This window comes from Lampris incognitus, chromosome 7 (genome assembly GCF_029633865.1).
Source record: "Lampris incognitus isolate fLamInc1 chromosome 7, fLamInc1.hap2, whole genome shotgun sequence".
In the NCBI taxonomy this organism is placed as follows: Eukaryota; Metazoa; Chordata; class Actinopteri; order Lampriformes; family Lampridae; genus Lampris; species Lampris incognitus.
Window position 1 is genome coordinate 46679949 of NC_079217.1, and position 19244 is coordinate 46699192.

Here is a 19244-nt window from a genome sequence, read left to right on the forward strand (position 1 = left end):
TCTGCAGGAGCGAGCAACCAATGCAAAGTTTTCAGCAAACGACAGTTGGTCGTCCAGGGTCACACCCTGATTCCTCACAGTCCGAGTTGGTGTCACCACGGTGTTGTCAATGGTGATGGCCAGGTCTCGGTGCAGGCATATATATATGTACTAGTTATGAAACACAAAGACGCACCATTAGGTGTGTGTGTGTGTATGTGTGTATATATACATCAATAAAGTGTTGGATTTTCCAGTTGAATGAGTTACTTAGACTATTGTATTGGGATAGTAGAGCGGTCAGACAGAAAGCAATCAGGACCATGGACAGCGCCCCGGCACGCGGTACTGTAAACAGATGGTCAGTCAAATCAACAAATCAAATAATCAAATATGAGCTGGAATGTGAACATAACTATAGCTGTTATTGGGAAGGTATGAAGGTAAAAATACACACATCAGCGGACGAGTTGCTAGATAATTAGCCTATTAACTACTGTAACTGCGTATACCTTACTAGAACTAGCGTTAAGTTTATTTTTGACATCAATAAACTGTTTCCGCAGTCAGTTTAACCAGTGGCTTGTTGCTGTCGGCTTCACAGAACGAAGATGCGTTCATCAGCTGAACTCGGTGATTGAAATGTCGGGAGAAAATGCTGCTGGTGTTGTAAACTTTCAAGGAAGTAACAATTAAAACATACACTGATGTGTCATTACTTCAGTTCAAAATCCTCTGTTGCATACGTGTCGTGATGTAAATAATTTGTACAGTATTTTGAGTACAGTAATGAAGTAGTTTGTTCAAAGTTGCAGTGTGTGTGTGTGTGTGTGTGTGTGTGTGTGTGTGTGTGTGTGTGTGTGTGTGTGTGTGTGTGTACACGATTATTTAAGACTAACGTTACTATCCTAACATTACCATGGTTGTTGACACACCACGGAGGGCAGCGATGCTGATGCCAGCTGAACTGCTGCATTGCTGCTGGGGGGGGTCGACTGTGGGCTGGCAACTGTTTTTATAATATATATATATATATATAGGTAGATATAGATATTAGTGATGCACGATTATATCAGCACGTCATTAGTATTGGCCGATAAAGGCTTTAAAATGAAATATTGTCATGGGCCCAAAATGCTGATGTGACAGGCCGATAAGATGACGCTTTAATTATGTGCACGCGATGTGAACCATTGACTAGGCATGGACATGGCATGTCATGTAGGCGGGGCGGAATGGGTTTTTTTTTTACCTGCTACACCAACTGCATCTTTGTTACATGTGGTTGCATAACAGCCGTTTTTTCTGAGGAGTTTTTGAAGGAGATTTCAAGTAGGCTACCTTGGAAATCGCCAATTTATGTGGCAAATGCTTTAACTGGTCCTGAATTAGCTAGATGGTTTGAGCTATGGGATCATGGATACCCATTGATTGATTTAGTATGTTAATGTGCAATGAAAAAAAAACAAGGTTTCATCGCTAAGTCACTTTGCCTCTCGTAGTTCTTTGATACATCCTGTGGTCCATCCCGGACACATCATCAGTAATGAACCTGGGGTCATCAAGTGTTTCAGGTCTTAACATCAGACATCCTCACCCTAGCAACCCAGCAACCGACTTGTGTCCAGGTAGCGCATTACACCACATGTCACCCCTCTTCACCCACAGCCAATGGGAAGCCTTTTCAATGGCTTCCATGATGTTCCTAATGGCTCTTGGGTGGCACAGGGGCCCAGTGGTTAGCACTGTTGCCTCACAGCAAGAAGGGCCTGGGTTTGAACCCCATGCCATCCCAGGAGTTTGCATGTTCTCCCCGTGTCTGCATGGGTTTCCTCTGAGTGCTCCGGTTTCCTCCCAATATCAAAAAAAGACATGCATGTTACGGTTAATACTCCTGCCTGTGCCTCTGATCAAGGCAATAGGAAAAAGAACTGGAGTTGGTCCCCGGCCGCTGCACCACACTTGCCCAATGCTCCTATACAATAGAATGGATTAAATGCAGAAAACATTTCATTGTAACTGAACAATTGTACAATGACAAAATAACGTGGCTTTCTTCGTTGCAGCCCACAAATCCCCAAGAGTCCCAGGACTGGTGTAGAGACTGGCTGGCAAACCCCCTGCAGCCTACTTCAACCAGCTCACAGTGGGCCCTCCACCCATTCCTCCAACACTCAGCTACCAGACCTGCATACCTAGCTCTTTTCCTTTCGTGCACCTCCTCTAGCTAATCTTCCCAGGGGACAGTCAGCTCTAGCAAAACCACTTGCTTGGTTGCCATGGAAATCAGGACCATGTTTGGCCTGAGTGTGGTAGTTGCGATGGTGTCCGGGAACCTCAGTTGTCTCCCTAGGTCAAGCAAGGGAACTGCCGGTCCCTTGTTGTTTCCTTGCTGATCTTTCGGCCAGTTGTATGCTCCCAGTTGGTCCAGGCCCCCTGCTTGCACATACCTACCTTTCTGCTGTAGTGAGCTTCCTCCACCGCTGTGCATACTTCCTCCTGGATCAGCTTTTGCCTCTCCTTTCCTTGGGGTTTACCATAGCAAGGTCTTGAGTTGCTCCTGAGCCCAGCCCAACCAGTTGCCACCGTGTTCATCAAGATGCTGTGCTGCAACCTTGCCTCAGCCCACTCAACTGCCTCCTGCGTGTGCCACTTCCTTCCTGTTCTGACCTCGATACCCACAGATGAGACCTTAGTGTCAGCAGAATCTCGGTAGACCAGGACTTCTCTGGCTTAGGTGACCTTGAACTCCTCTACCAGACTGCTGAGAGGAAGCTGTAGCTTGGTGTTATTCCTGTAAAGGGCGATGCTGCTTAGGCCAGGTCACCTGCACAAGAACTGGCTGATCTTCCATTTGAAGCCCTCCATGATGGTGATTGGGACTTCCTAGATTAGAAATGGCCAGAGGAGTTGAGGCAAGATTCCATGTTGAGGCTTAGAATTTTCCAGGAAGCCCTGACTTGTCCACTGTCGAGAGCTAAGTGTTGAGGTCATCACTGGTTGCATGGCGCACTGCTGTGTCTTTCAGATTGCTGGTGAAGATCTTACCAAGGCTCTTGACTGGCTTTTCAGTCACAGGTGGAATTTGGGTACCTCCCAAAGAGAAGCTGAACTGGTCGGTTACTTTTCCTTTCCTGAGGACCAGAGACCTGGATTGTGTGGGCTTGAAGCTCATTCTTGCCCATCTAATGAGCCTTTCAAATCCTTGAAGGAGCCACAGCATCTGGGCACTGTTGCACTTGTTACCGTTAGGTCATCCATGAACACTCTGATTGGGGTTGTCAGGTGCCAGATTTGGATCGGGGACCTCTGCACTCCACTTTCGCAGACTTCACAAGCATATTCCTGGCTAGTGCAAATAGGGACACAGAAATTGTGCAGCCAGTGATGATACCCTTTTCTAGCCAATGCTATGCTGATGCCGAGGTTCCAGAGGACACCGTCAGGCTAAAGCTGTTGTAATAGTTGAGGATGAGGTTTTGGATCTTCTCTGGGATGTAGTGTCTGATCAGGGCCAATTCTACCTGCTTGTGTGGGATCGATCCATAGGCATCAGCAAGGTCCAGCCACAGCAGGGTTACCACAACTGTATGCTCTATGCATCCTGGAACACCAGGGACTCCTCCCTTCTGCACTGAGGTGTCTATATTGGAGTTCTTCAGGAGAAACCCCGTGAGGCGATTGACAACAATCTTAAAGATCTTACATTCAACACTGAGGAGCAAGATCATCCTAAATTGCTCTATGTTGTTTGCGTTCTCTTTAGGAATCCACACGCCCTCTGCATATCTCCACTGCTGCGGCACCTTTCCCCTCCTCCAGATCACCGTGTAGATATTCTAAAGATGTTTCAGAAGCCTGGGGCACCTTTTGAAGACCATGTACAGTAGTCCACTCGGACCTGGGGCTGAAGATGTTCTGGCTGACTTGATGACCTCCTTGATCTCTCTCAGTGTGGGTTCGTTGGTGTTGAACAGAGTGCTGGGTTCAGGTGGAGATATAAGGGCTGTGCAGTGGCCAAGGTCTTGCTCCCTCATGCTGTCACTGTAGGTGTTGCTAATATGGCAGTTGATCTCTTCCCCAGGGCATGGCAGGTGACCACTGCGTTTCTGCCCCAGCAGCTTCTTTGTAAATCCAAATGGATTTGCAATAAAGGCACTGTGCTTGCCGGCCTTTTCCTTGCCCCTCTTCCTGTGCCATTCACCGTGCCGAAGGGTGATTAACCTTTCCCTTACCATGCCTTGAAGTTCTAACAAGGCTGCCTTCTTTTCCTCACTTGCCTTCCTTTACTGGCTCTTGTTTGTCCCCAGCGCTTGTCTAAGTTGGGCGATCTTAACTTCCCATCGGTTTGGATTTGCAGTAGTCTCTGTGGCCCGTTGTTCATTGATGCCAAACCTCTCTGAAGTGATGCTCGTTATTAAGGTGCTCATTAACTGGAGCCTCTGGTCTCCACCACCCTTGGCTGTTGCTTCAAGGGCTGCATCCACATCTTTGTCAAACTGGCACCACTCTGATGCTTTTTTGGCAGCAGGCCACACAACCCGATGATGTTCTGATGGTCTACTTTGGGGTGTAGCTTATGATGCTTGGAGGTTCTGGGCACTGTGGGGTGTCTCCGGGCCTAGCTCCTCCTCCATCTCGCCAGGTGCCGTATCAGGTACTTAAGCTGTTGCTGCGTCGCTTTGTCTCTGGTACAATGAGGTATTTATTTTAATCATGTTTAAACAGGTTGTACTTGTCTGTTGGAGGACTGCGTTGCGGAGTGTAGAGAAAAAAACAAAATAGACCAGCCTCGTAAAAGCAGTGATCAGTGGTGCGATGCCGCACGGCTTTTGTGGTCAGCGTAACAGCTTCATTTCAGTCCATTACAGGAGCAACTTGATGTTCTCTGCAATTAGGTGGAAAAAAATACGGGCATATTTTCAGTATAGTATCAGTATGGGTAACAGGCCAAAGTGAGTTTGAAAACATCGGATATTGGCAAAAATCCAATATCATGCACTTAAGTACTCTCCATATCCGTTTAATAATTTTTCATTTTTCTAAATTTATCAATATCAATCCCCCTTCCAGCTTCTGTTTTACATTAGCACACATGACTTGCAGTCCAAATATTCATTCATGTCAAAATTGACATCAATAAGTCATGACCTATTTATGTAAAACTGACTTATTTGTTTGGAAATGTTTTATTGACATGTTCATATGCCTGCAATGAGCTGCAGGCAGGAAGACGTACATTCCCCCCAACATGACAATCATTCCTACAACTTAATCTGCAACAGCCACATTTAGTAAAGATGCATAATTTTAACTGCCTGTGTTCCTTATTTTTCTGTTTTAGACAATCATATTGTAAATCTGAACACACTATGTCTGTATTATCTTTATACATGTTCGCTGTTTAATAAAGAAGCATTAGTTGCACTTTATTAGAAGTCCAATTGTAAACATGGCCCTGCAAAATATTGGGGCTTTTCAGATTTAACAACTGCTGTATCTTATGTTACGTTGTAAAATAGAGATTTTTCCCTTTTTCTCCAGGTATTGAGTTGAAGCATCTGTGTCTTGAGTACATGACTCCCTGGCTGCTCAACCTTGTGCGGTTTTGCAAGCACACCGATGACGCCAAGCGCCAGCGCGTCACTGCCATCTTGGACAAGCTCATTACCATGACGATCAACGAGAAACAGATGTATCCCTCCATACAGGCCAAGATCTGGGGAAGCTTGGGACAAGTAGGTCTTATTGCACGCTTTCTGACACATCAAATTCAGGGACTCTAGCTAAAATTACTCTATCCCAGAAAAATGAATCAGCTTATCTGGACGACACAAGGTTTAATGGGAGAAACGTTTCATCACTCATTTATTTTGTCAGTCTCAGCTGACTGCAGGTATCCCCAACCTTGTAAACAACACAGCTGCAGAACAACTGAAACTGCCGTGGTTGCATAACAACTGAAATCAGATCGGTTTCATATGCAAATTGCTGTGACCATTAATTAGAGTTACAGTGGTCACATGTAGAAGAGATTGATGCAGCTACCCGAAAGTTTTTAACTGGATTCCAGTCAATGCCCACACAGCGTCCCCCCCCCCTTTTATTTTGGCAGATTCAGCAGTTTAGCTTGATAGTTCAGTTAGTTAGTTCCATTAGTGCCATCAGTTGTTAATCCATAGGCATTAGGTGTCAAACCTTTGAATAGAGGGGAAAAAAACAAAAAACAAAACAGAAAAGGGCGGCACAGTGGCGCTGTAGTTAGCACGATTGCCTCACAGCAAGAAGATCCTGGGTTCGAGCCCTGGGGTTGTCCAACCTTGTGGGTCATCCTCTGTGTGGAGTTTGCATGTTCTCCCCGTGTCTGCGTGGGTTTCCTCCAGGGGCTCCGGTTTCCTCCCACAGTCCAAAGGCGTGTAGGTCAGGTGAATCGGCTGTACTAAATTGTCCCTAGGTGTGAATGTGTGTGTGTGTGTGTGTGTGTGTGTGTACACATGTTTAGCTATCCTTGTGCGGACCAAATGGCCACACAAGGATAGCAAAACCTGACAGCATGTACCTTGTGCGGACCTTTCAGAGGTCCGCACAAGGAAAAGGGTCTATTTTAGGGTTAGGAGTTGGTTTTAGGGTTAGGTTAAAGTTAGGGTAAGGCATGTAGTTTGCGTGGGTAAGGTTAGGGTTAAGGGCTAGGAAATGAATGTAGTCAATGAGGGGTCCGCACAAGGATAGTGAAACACGACTGTGTGTGTGTGTGTGTGTGTGTGTGTGTGTGTGTGTGTGTGTGTGCGCCCTGTGATGGCCTGGCGGCCTGTCCAGGGTGTCTCCCCCACCTGCTGCCCAATGACTGCTGGGATAGGCTCCACCTATGCGGTTTGGATAATGGAAGGATGGATGGAAAATACATGTATATATATGCTATTGCAAATAAATGTAAATTGGCAACAAAAAATATGCATTTTTAAATATTGGTAAATATAGGTAGATTGGTTCCATCATGTTTTCTTTCTGAATATTCTGTTGATATCTCGTCTTTCTTTTTTTTTCCGGGGGGTGGGGGGGAGTGGGGGGTGTCCTCGAGCTCACGTCCTCTACCAGAGGCCTGGAAGTTTGAAGAATTCTGCACAGTATCTTAGCCTTCCTAGGACTGCCGTCTTCTGGACAGAGAGGTGTTGCACCTGGAATCTGCTAGAGCCACTCTCCCAGTTTGGGGGTCACAGCCCCTAGTACTCCTATTACCACTGGGACTACTGTGGATTTCACCTTCCACTTCAGATCTAGTTCTTCCATCAACCCTTGGTATTTCTCTAGCTTCTCATGCTCTTTCTTCCTGATGTTGCTGTTGCTCGGGGTTGCTACATTGATCACTACTGTTGCCTTCTGTTCATTGTCGACCACCACAATGTCTGGTTTTTAGCAAGCACCTGCTTGTCAGTCTGGAACTTGAAGTCCCACAGGATCTTAGCTCTGCCATTCTGAACCACCTTTGGCAGTGTCTCCCATTTGGACTTGACTTCCAGTCTCTATTCAGTTCGTGTACACTATCCCAGCCACTGGTTATTCCTTTCAGTGTACACTTTCCCAGCTAGCGTTTTAAACCCTGCTACTAAGTGCTGGACTGTCTCATAGGCATATTTACACAGCCTGCCTCTTGGTTCTTGTCTAGTGTGGTAGACCCCTGCCTCAACCGATCTGGTGCTGAGTGGCAGTCTAATGAGAAACAGTATATCTTGTCACCATTATTATTCTACTGCACAGCTGACTGAAGCCATGGGATTGTACCTTGGATCAATGGTGTGCCTGCCACTGCCCACAAATGCACCATGGAAATAGATGCCATATAGTTAATACACATGCATAACTCAAATTCTTAAGCTGGAGATTTAAAAATAATGCAAACACAGTAAAAGAAATATGACCAAACCATTAAATCAAGATGTATGCATAACTTTAATAGGATAATAAAAGTACATAAACATAATTGATAAACTGACAATGCCGAGATACAAGTAAATATATTTTTCACCAACAGATGTTGGTGCAGAACACTGCAGATTAAGGCTATTTACATTTTTCTGATGTTACATTTTTCTAACTTAATTAACAATGGCAATCTTAATTAACATTAGTTTGCAAGCTTCCTGTTTCATCAGTAGAGAAAATAGAACAAAGTAATAATAAAAAAAAAACACACACCTATCAGAGTGCCAGATTCCAGTTATCGCTGTGTGTCCAAATTATACCAGAAGTTGAGCTCCTACGTGCATGTCCCATGCATGAGAGTTCAAGAATGACATTCACAACATGCGTGATCACGAAAAAAGTAATCAGTAAAAAGGGACTTCAATTAAAAGTTGACCATTCAAAGAATTGATTTTGCACTTTTGCAATGGCCAGATTTTTTGTTTTTTTCCAGGTTGTATAGACCTTTAGCTCTTTTTGGCATCGCTAGCTCTAATGGGCCCAGTCAGTTCTAAATCTACAGCATATTGCTGTTGTATAATGCTAATGAATAGATTGTGCTTGTTTTGCTTGTCTTCGTAATTACAACCACATAGTTTTACCATTCTTGGATCTCCTCCAATTTGCATATAGCAAAGGAGAGGCACAGATTATGCCGTGGCCTCTCTCCTGCACTGTCTGCTGCAACACCAGGACACCCCCGGAAACTATGCCAGACTTGTTTTCATTGTTTTTAGCACCGCCTTTAACACAAACCAGTGACAACAGGTAATCAAGAAACTACAGCACCTCCAAGTTCCATCACCACTAATCCACTGGATCCATAACTTCCTCTCCAACAGACAACAAGCAGTAAGGGCTGACAATTCACTCTCACCCACCATTATTCTCAATACCGGCACCCCACAGGGGTTCATACTCAGTCCATTTCTCTATACAAACAGCTGTCAAAGTCCATCCACCACTACCCTCTCCTTCAGATATGCAGATGACATAGCCATCCTCACACCGCTCAATAACAACAATGACTTCCTCTCTGCCTATCAACATTCCATATCCCATTTTAGCACATGGTGCGACTATACATTTCTCAACCTTAACTCCTTAAAAACTAAGGAACTGCTCTTTAGCCCCCGCCCCCCACCCCCAAAAATATCACTGGTCCATCCCCCCAGTCTCACCATCAAAGGAGAGAAGGTAGAGATGGTGGAGTCTTTCAGATCCCTTGGAATTACACTGGTCAGTAACCTCAGCTTCAGTCAGCATACCATGGACATTTACAAGTGTTGTCAACAGAGACTTTCAGCCATCCTTAACCTAAATCACCTGTCTGTCCAACCCCATCTTCTTTTGCTGTACCATAGCATTATTGAGCCACTTTTTCTGTGTGGTGTCATCTTTTTTCATATACTGACAGTCATCTATAAGAATAAACTCTTAAATGATAACCCATTTAGCCAGCAAACACATTGGTATTCCCACCCCCAGTTTATCTGTTTGTGTTACATCATCCCTGATCCGCAAAGCACTCACAATCACACATGAACCAGACCACCCACTCCCCTTTCCTTCTGGATGCAGGTATAGATTACCTATGTGCAGAAAGGCCAGAGCTTTGTTCCTACAGCCATATGAGCTTTAAATAAGTAAACGCCTCTTGAGTTACAAGAAAACTAGTCTGTGGTGTTTAGCATGTCAAACTGTGTCTTTGTCTATGTTGTGTGACTCCTGTAATTAAGTGTGCCTGTAAATCCTGTATTTTGTATAATTCTGTATGTGTTAATCGTTGTGCTATGTATGTACCTACTGTGGAAAGAATGTCCTCCTTAATTACAAATTATCTATCTCTCTAGCTAGTCGACAGACATCGACATTTTTGATGACGTTTTGTTGGGAGATTTCTCACTTCCCAAAATCAACAACATGCAGCTCATGGGTTCAGGAATCAGGAACACTGTCATTTCATCGTTTCCCCCAGCCCACAGCAGTACAACAAAAAGATGAAAACACACCCAAAAACTACAAGAACTTCAAGAACACACATATCCAAACTAAAACATATATCCAAACTAAAACATATTCAAACTAAAAAAAAAAACACTGTCCAAGGGAATGAATGCCAGCCAGGATGACTGTCAGAACTGCCAGTCTGCATGGGCTAGCAGTTAGCTTAGCCTGCCCCACTTCCACATCCTGTCAGACCACCTTCGGTGCTTCCTCCTCAGCCGCAGCTCCAGGCAGGGGCTGTGGTCCTTGGGCCCACTGGACAGTCTAAAAGGGGTTCCTCACAAACATCTTCTTACATCTTAAGTGGGTATAACCAGCATGCTGAACCGTTCTTTTTAATATTGCTGCCACTGGGGGCATCTGGGTGGTGTAGCAGTCTATTCCGTTACCTCCGGCTTGGTCGGGCGTCAATACAGGCACAATTGGCCGTGTCTGCGGGTGGGAAGCCAGATGTGGGTATGCGTCCTGGTTGCCGCGCTAGCGCCTCCTCTAGTCAGTCGGGGCACCTGTTTGGGGGGGGGGACTGGGGAGAATAGCGTGATCCTCCCACGCGCTACGTCCCCCTAGTGAAACTCCTCACTGTCAGGTGAAAAGAAGCGGCTGGCGGCTCCACATGTATCGGAGGAGGCATGTGATAGTCTGCAGCCCTCCCCGGATTGGCAGAGGGGGTGGAGCAGTGACCGGGATGGCTTGGAAGAGTGGGATAATTGGCCAAGTACAATTGGGGAGAAAAAGGGGGAAAAAAATCCCCCCCCAAAAAATATTGCTGCCATTAGTAGCTAATCCATGATAGCCCTGTCAGGTTTAATTCCCACAACTGAATTGCATTAATCACTTCAATATATAGGCCAAAACTACCTTACGTCAACATTTACCACCAAGTCTGATTCCTTGTTTGCATAACTTTTTTTAGAATCTTATAACATTGAACCTTACTGTACTCCATAGGGTCCAATTGGAACTATTTATTGTACTATTTTGGGTTCGATGAGTGATTGGACAATATCTCATCTCAGATATTTCCTTGTTGCCAGATTGAAAACTTCCCTTTTGTATTCAGTACACATTTTAGGTTTCATTGTGAGGGTATTGAGATGGTGATGGTGGTATCATTTTTTGCACATTTGTAAAATTACCCATTATTTATATTGTTTCTGGCTGATACGCAGATGACTGTGCTGTGATTTCCTGTCAGTGGGCAATGTTTTTTATTATAGAGGCTAATTTGAACTAGTCTGCTGCACCAATTTAATAGTCTATTTCTGACAACTGTTGGTCTTTATTTAGCTGCATGATAGTAGACATATAACTGGGATGAGTTTGACCTTTGTACTTTACAATCTCCTCCTAGATAACAGACCTTTTGGATGTGGTGCTGGACAGCTTTATTAAGACCAGCGCCACAGGAGGCTTGGGATCCATCAAAGCGGAGGTCATGGCTGATACTGCAGTTGCTTTGGCTTCAGGGAATGTTAAACTGGTTTCCAGCAAGGTGAGATTTATTCTGCACAATGAGTTTATAAAGGACTACATGAAATTAATGATTTAAAGGCCCGCTTTAGTCAAATACTGCTTTCCTACAACAAAACATTTTTTTTCATCGATCTACAGATCCTTTATGTATTGGTTTTATTTCAAAAATGCATATTTAATATATTTGACAAATTGTTCATGGAACACAACCAAGCACAAGTGCTGTTCATCACGTGAGATATACAAAACGATTCCCGCGGTGTGTACTTTTGCTTCCAAAGTGGTGGTAATGGTGGTGGGGTTACACTTGTTGGGAGGTTGGGCGGAGTGGCTACTTGTTTGTGTGTGTGTTGTCCATGCACAATAAAGTCTAAACATGGGACATTTGGGTAGTGTAGCGATCTGTTCCATTCCCTGCCAGCACGGGGATCGCCGGTTCAAATCCCCACGTTACCTTCGGCTTGGTCGGGCGTCCCTACAGACACAATTGGCCATGTCTGCATGTTGGAAGCCAGATGTGGGTATGTGTCCTGGTCGCTGCACTAGCAGCGACCTCCTCTGGTCGGTCGGGGCACGTGTTTGGGGGGAGGAGGAACTGGGGGGAAATAGCATGATCCTCCCACGCGCTACATCCCCCTGGCGAAACTCCTCACTGTCAGGTGAAAAGAAGTGGCTGGCGACTCCACATGTATTGAAGGAAACGTGGTAGCCTGCAACTCCCCCCGGATCAGCAGAGGGGGTGGAGCAGAGACCGAGACGGCTCCAAGAGAGGGGTATTTGACAAGTACAACTGGAGAGAAAAGGGGGTGGGATGCTACTTTGTGCCATTGGTTTGGGTTCACTCATTAGTAAGTTGATACACCTTTTAGCATATCATTATAAAGTTTATTTGGGAAGAATTGGCCTCCTCACCATTCCATAAGAGGGATGTGCTGATAAAGTAATTTAACTTGAACAGCTCTTTGAATAATGTTTTACTGTGTTCATCGATTATTGTGCTTGTTTGCTTGTTCTATTTCTACCCTTGCAGCACCATTGGCTCTCATTTCCTGAAAGTAAGACCGGGGGGTTTTCCTCCTGATTTTCACTCTCCTCTCCCAATGTCCTCCTGGGTCGCAAAATGTTGCGTATTTTTCTCATCATGGAGCTCTCACTCAGTTTAGGAAATATACTTAATTTCCGCCTCTGTCATTATCACAGCGTAATAATGTAGTTGCACTGAAAACAGTGTGATCGACGGTATTTGTTCTACAACCACCCAACTCCTTTCCATTCCCATTCTGTAGTCCTCACTCCGAGCCCCCCCCTCCTTCTGTTTTTAGAAATCCCGAGGTAAACATTTAAGTCCTTAGGCCCCAGGCCACCCATTCTCTTTTTCTGTCCTGAACTTGTTTCTTACTCTAAACTATGTAATTAACAATTTCAATTTACAAAGGACATCTAAAGACTTATTGTGTTTTCTGTTTAGGCAGTGTAAGTACAGACCTGTGAATAAATAGTACCAGAAAGTGTAAGTCAATTTTATTTGTATAGCCCATTATCACAAATTCACCTCAGGGGGCTTCACAGCAACACAACATCCTGTCCCTTAGACCCTCTCATCGAATAAGGAACAACACCCTAAAAAAATAAAAAATGGTAAATATTCTAATGTTCCAAATAGGAACAGACAGCGTTATAAACTGCTCCCAATACCAAAACTAGAACCGAATACAGATATTACCAACAACCACTGTTCGATCCACAACCAGTGTTATGGGAATGTATGGTGTTTGGCTGCAGAGCAGTGATTAAATGTTCCTATTCCTTCCCAAAGGATGCTTAGCTTCATGTACCTTCACTGTACGTATTTGGTGAACATAAGCATAAGTGAACACAACCGCTGATGTAGGGGCGCACACCCGACACATATTTGAAAATGTCAAGAGGCGGCACTTCACCCAAACCAACTACTTGGTAGCTCTTTAAACTTTTCTTACTTTAAGCCTGTAGTTGTTTTGCTCTTTGTTTTCTTTCACTAAATATTGTGATGAATTACATCCATCCTTTCATCCATTATCCAAGCCGTTTATCCCAATCGGGGTCGCGGGATGCTGGATTCTATCCCAGCAGTCACTGGGTGGCAGGCGGAGAGACACCCTGGACAGGCTGCCAGGCCATCACAGGGCCATAATAATAATCGTAATAATGATAATGTGATAATAAATAATAGCCCTGTGATGGTCTGGTGGCCTGTCCAGGGTGTCTCCCCACCTTCCGCCCAATGACTGCTGGAATAGGCTCCAGCATCCCCGCGACCCTGAGAGCAGGATAAGCAGCACAGATAATGGATGGAATAATAATAATAATAATAATATTGATAATAATGTGATGATAATAATAATAATGATAATAATGTGATAATAATAATGTGATGATGATGATAATAATCATAATGATGATGATGATGATGATGATAAAACAAAATGAAAAGACGGGTGTAATTTGTAATCTTGAAGCCATGCACAAAATCTCTCTAAAACGGATATTTGATATAATTATTGCAAAAGAAGGTACCCATCATTGCTTTGGCGTGAGGTATTTTTCAGTGCAGAAGACTTTGAGTGCTACCACTGTGTGGTGAAAAGTCCTTCCTGACACTGTATTTGACAGGCAGCACTTCAGTCCAAATAAACTAAATAAATGAAATAAAGCCCAACTGAAGAAGCTATTCATCTGACACAAATGGAGAGCAAAAACAAAACTGTCCTTTATCCAAGGCACTATGGTCAGGAGCACCATGTCAGTGAAGAGCATCATTTGTGTCTGTACTGCAGTCATCTCAAGAAAGCATTTTGCTTTCAAGAAAAATATTTGACAAACTACATTTATATTGAATTACAGTTTTATCTAAATCTTACATTTAAGCAAATTTTCAAAAATCAGACCACAGTTGTATTTAATACAACTGTGGTCTGACATACATTATATCTATCTATCTATCTATCTATCTATCTATCTATCTATCTATCTATCTATCTATCTATCTATCTATCTATCTATCTGTCCATCTATCTGTCCATCTATCTATCTATCTATCTATCTATCTATCTATCTATCTATCTATCTATCTATGTATAGATCTATACATATCTATATATATATGTGTGTGTGTGTGTGCACCTTATATATTTATATACAGTTTCTCATTTTTATCAACTGTCTTTATTGCCTTATATTGTGTTTTGATATTTTTGTTATGTCTTTAACAAGTACACAAGCAACCACAAAGCTAAATTCTGTGTAAATTCAAATACATTTGACCAATAAAAGGATTCTGATTCTAAAAGGATTCTGAAAGCATTAAAACATGTTTTCTATAATTATAATAATAGAATTAATAGTTTTAAAGGAAAAAAAATGTTTTAATAGACCTTCATTAAAATGGGGTTATTGTTGTGAAAAGGTTAAATAACCATGCAACGTAAACTAGATATTTACCAGCTCAGGAAGTTTATCCACATCTGGAACAGGATGTTTCTGCCTTTTCCTTCACTTATATAATCCAACGTGACAAGATTTCCACTTAATCTCCATTAACTATCTGTGTATTCCTTAACCCAGTGCCCCCTTCTAATGAGCCAAATGCAACAGACAGCTCAGACACAACACAAAAGTCAGGCCCGTACTCCTTCTATGGAAGACAAAGTAAAGCATTGCAGTGAATGGGAGTCATTGTGAAGATGTTTTGCCAAGGAACAGCTGGACAGAGTTGGGATTTGAGCTAAATTATAAATCTCCTCAGCGATATTTTGGCATTTTAACAGTGTTAGATTAGATCAGAATCGATTAGATTTTTGTACAATAATTTCCTTATGTTTGCTATAAAACTTTACAAAACATCCATCCTTACATGGATGTTGTGTTTAAGGCCAGCACTGGGTGACAGGTGCCAGTCACAGTTGACGTCATGGCCTGCTGGCCTCTTGAGCACAATGGGCCCTTGTCTGCTACTTTTGGCCTCTTTGTAAATCAAGGCTTGAGGCACTTGAATTTTTTTGCCATCTTACCCAGTAAAATTGGTTGTCCCTTGTATTAATTGATTATCAAAAAATCAAAATGTGAGTGAGCATGAAAAAGTGTACTCAAAACTTCATATTGGCCAGTTTTGTTCGGCAAGTCAAAGACATGAATTTAGTTGGCATAAGAGGATAATGCTGTTAAGATGCTGCAGAGAATTATGATAATAATAATAATAATAGTAGGCTTTAACAATTTAGCTAACTAGACACAGTTGATCTGTCACTCAAAGTTTGAACATTGACCAAATAGTGTTTTGTTTACTGACCACCATATGGGAGAAATTCCATCCATCCATTATCCAAACTGCTTATCCTGCTCTCAGGATCGTGGGGATGCTGGAGCCCAATTGATAAATATGTATAATAAAATAAATAGAAATGGGAAAGGATAAATACTACAATCCACAAAGTGTTATTGAGATTGTTAAATGCAAAATAAACAGAAACAAAAATATATCTGTCATCTACAAACAAATATTACATTCCACAAATCTGGTGGTTCCCATGTTTAAAAAAAGAGGACCAGAGGGTGTGCTCCAATTATCAGGGCATCACACTACTCGGCCTCCCTGGGAAAGTCTACTCTAGAGTGCTGGAAAGGAGGATCCAACCGATTGTCGAACCTCGGATCCAGGAGGAACAATGCGGATTCGGTCCTGGCCGTAGAACAACGGACCAACTCTTTACCCTTGCGGAAGTGCTGAGGGAGGCATGGTAGTTTGACCAGTCAGTCTACATGTGTTTGTGGACTTGGAGAAGGCTTACAACCGTGTACCCCGGGGCACTCTGTGGTGGTACTGTGGGACCCATCTGGTCCTTGTATAACCAAAGTGAGAGCTGTATCCATATTCTTGGCACAAACACGTTTCTGGTGAGTGTCAGACTCCGCCAAGGTTGTCCCTTGTCTCCAATTCTGTTTATGATATTCATAGAAAGGATGTCAAGGCGCAGCCAAGTGGAGGCGTGTGTCCATTTTGGGAACCTCAGAATTGCATCTCTGCTCATCGCAGATAATGTGGTTTTGTTGGCTTCATCAGAACGTGACTGCCAGCACGCACTGGGGCGGTTTGCAGCTGAGTGTGAAATGGCTGGAATGAGAGTCAGCACCTCCAAGTCTGAGGCCATGGTTCTCTACCAGAAAATGGTGGATTGCTCCCTCCGGGTTGGGGATGAGTTGTTGCCTCAAGTGAAGGAGTTCAAGTATATCGGGGTCTTGTTCACGAGTGAGGGTAGGGTGGAGTGTGAGATTGACAGTCGGATTGGTGCAGCATCAGCAGTAATGCAGACATTGTATGAGACCATTTTGGTGAAGAGGGAGCTGAGCCGGAAGGCAAAGCTTTCAATTTACCAGTTAATCTTCGTTCCAACCCTCACCTATGGTCATGAGCTTTGGGTAGTGACCGAAAGGGTGAGATCGCGGCTACAAGTGGCTGAAATGAGTTTCCTCCGTAGGGTGTCTGGGCTCAGCCTTAAAGATAGGGTGAGGAGCTTGGACATCCAGAGGGAGCTCGAAGTAGAGCCGCTGCTCCTTCGCATCCAAAGGAGCCAATTGAGGTGGTTCGGGCATCTGATTAGGATGCCTCCTGGGCGCCTTCCTTTGGAGATTTTCCGGGCACGTCCAACTGGGAGGAGACCCCAGGGTAGACCCAGAACTCGCTGGAGGGACTACATGTCCAGTCTGGCCTGGGAACGCCTTGGGATCCTCCAGGAAGAGCTGGATGGTGCTGCTGGAGAGAGGGACGTCTGGAGTCCCCTACTTCGCTTGCTGCCACCGTGACCCAACCCTGGAAAAGCGGCTAATGATGACGTGAGATGAGATGAGATACACATGTAGATCAGCTTGCATTTATATCCTTCATTTGTCACACGTGCTGTGGCGGGGTGGGAGGGATAGTTTTGGAGTAGATGTATGGACTGGATCATGGAGTGTACTATGTGGCAGAGGATCTGTAGGAATGTATGGCCATGGCGACAAGAGGGACACAGAGATGTGTGGGGCTGCAGAAGAATTGTAAAATGTTACACATCACTCCCACTTTATTGTCGTTAGGCATTTATTTAATGTGTAGTCACAACACAATCTAGCATTTTATGTGTAATCACATGGTCACTGGTTCTAATTAATGTGCCGTTTCACACATAGGCAATATCCTCATAGTGTAGTGATTAACAAATTACCTACAATGTTGAAGCTCACGTGTTCGGTTTTTTTCCAGATCAAAATGACTGGGTTTTTTTTTTTCCAGCAGTAAATTTCAAAATACAGCAATGAATTCAACAACATTGAATTTTGTATGAAACTGAAATAGATTAACATTACAAAATGGAAAAGAAAAGTTTGGAGCAACAGTTTATTTCTCACAAAAAGGTTTTATTTACATCTTAGCAGCGTTCTCAGCATAGACAAGTTACTCTACTGAAGTTGAATTTTAATGTTTTAAACTATCAACATGCTGTACTCAGGTGTATATTTCTCGCCTGGTTGCTGGATCCTTAAAGTGCATATCAAAAAGAATTTAAAAGCATATACAGCAGATTAATTTTACAATTTATTACTGTAAATGTAGTAATAAGTGAATGTGAAGTGATAAATTATCATATTCATGTGCTGTACTTGTTTTCAGATGTTTTGAACACACCGATACGCTTTACAGCTAACAGCAAAAATAAAATAATTGCCATGCATTGATATTCTTTTTTATGTAAATCTTGTAATTTCATGTAAAATTTCATTATTTTGAGATTTCCTGCTGAAAAATCAGTAATGTTGATGCAGGGGGGAAAACATGCTAACATACTACCAAACAAGTCCTTCACCATGAACCTAGAATTTCAGGATGTAGCTCATACCACCACGCTTCTGTACAGAGCACCCATACATTAATTAAAAGCCTTGTAAGAATGAAACTATACAGAAGAGTGTGTTGTGAGCACATGTTAAACTAGAGGAATGCACTCAGAGTGCAGACCTCCGCCAGGTGTACGTATTTCCCCTTTTCCAAGGTTTGAACTTGGTGACAAACCAACCCCTTTTTTCACCTACTGGGAGAAGGGAAATGCACACACACACACACACACACACAGAAAAACCTGTTTTTTTCCTGCCATTATAAGACTTTTGCGCAGCACCCAAGTCGATTGAACAGGAAATATGGAAAAAACAAGTGTTTTATATGCAGTGCTCAAGCTAAAAAATCATAATAAAAACGTTTTGCCTGTCAGTCTGTGGATGTGCAGCCTCCTAGGTGGACCCTCGCATGAAAGTGACCACATCTGACATGAAATGACAACGATCAAGTGATCATAATTTCAAAGTCCTTATGAAAAGACTTCAGATCTGTTTCACCGTCGTGGTTTTCATGATATAAAATGAATGAAGGTGAATGGCTGCTCTGCTTATTGAATTTCATTCATAAAACAATGGTAGGAAAACAGCTCAGCCATGGGAAATGTTTTATTGTAGCTACTGAGATGATTTCCAGCTGTGACTGTGATTAATCCTACTCTTGAAATTGTATTTGTATAACATAGTTTTAACATTGGGTTCTATAGCACCTCTGCACGTGGCCATTTTAATGCTAATCAATGGTCATGGCAATTTGCAGAAGAACCCAATCGCTGGTTTCGGTTGTGACGTAACTATGCCGGCTTCGATCGTTTTGCAGCTGTGCATTACATACGATAATTTGTTAATTGTGATGCAGAATTCCTCCCATATCACCACAGTCTGCACAACCTCCTAGTTCTTTGTGATCAGCGTAAAGA

At 43.2% G+C, this 19244-nt stretch overlaps 1 protein-coding gene across 1 annotated transcript in view; it reads left to right on the top strand.

Annotated features, from left to right (window-relative positions):
• The window catches only part of nf1a (neurofibromin 1a), a 316227-nt gene that overhangs the window by 256333 nt on the left and 40650 nt on the right, over positions 1–19244 (top strand). Inside the window, exons 39-40 of the mRNA XM_056283131.1 lie at positions 5524–5717; positions 11297–11437. Coding sequence (XP_056139106.1) covers positions 5524–5717; positions 11297–11437 — 335 coding nt within the window. The remainder of the gene's footprint in view (positions 1–5523; positions 5718–11296; positions 11438–19244) is intronic.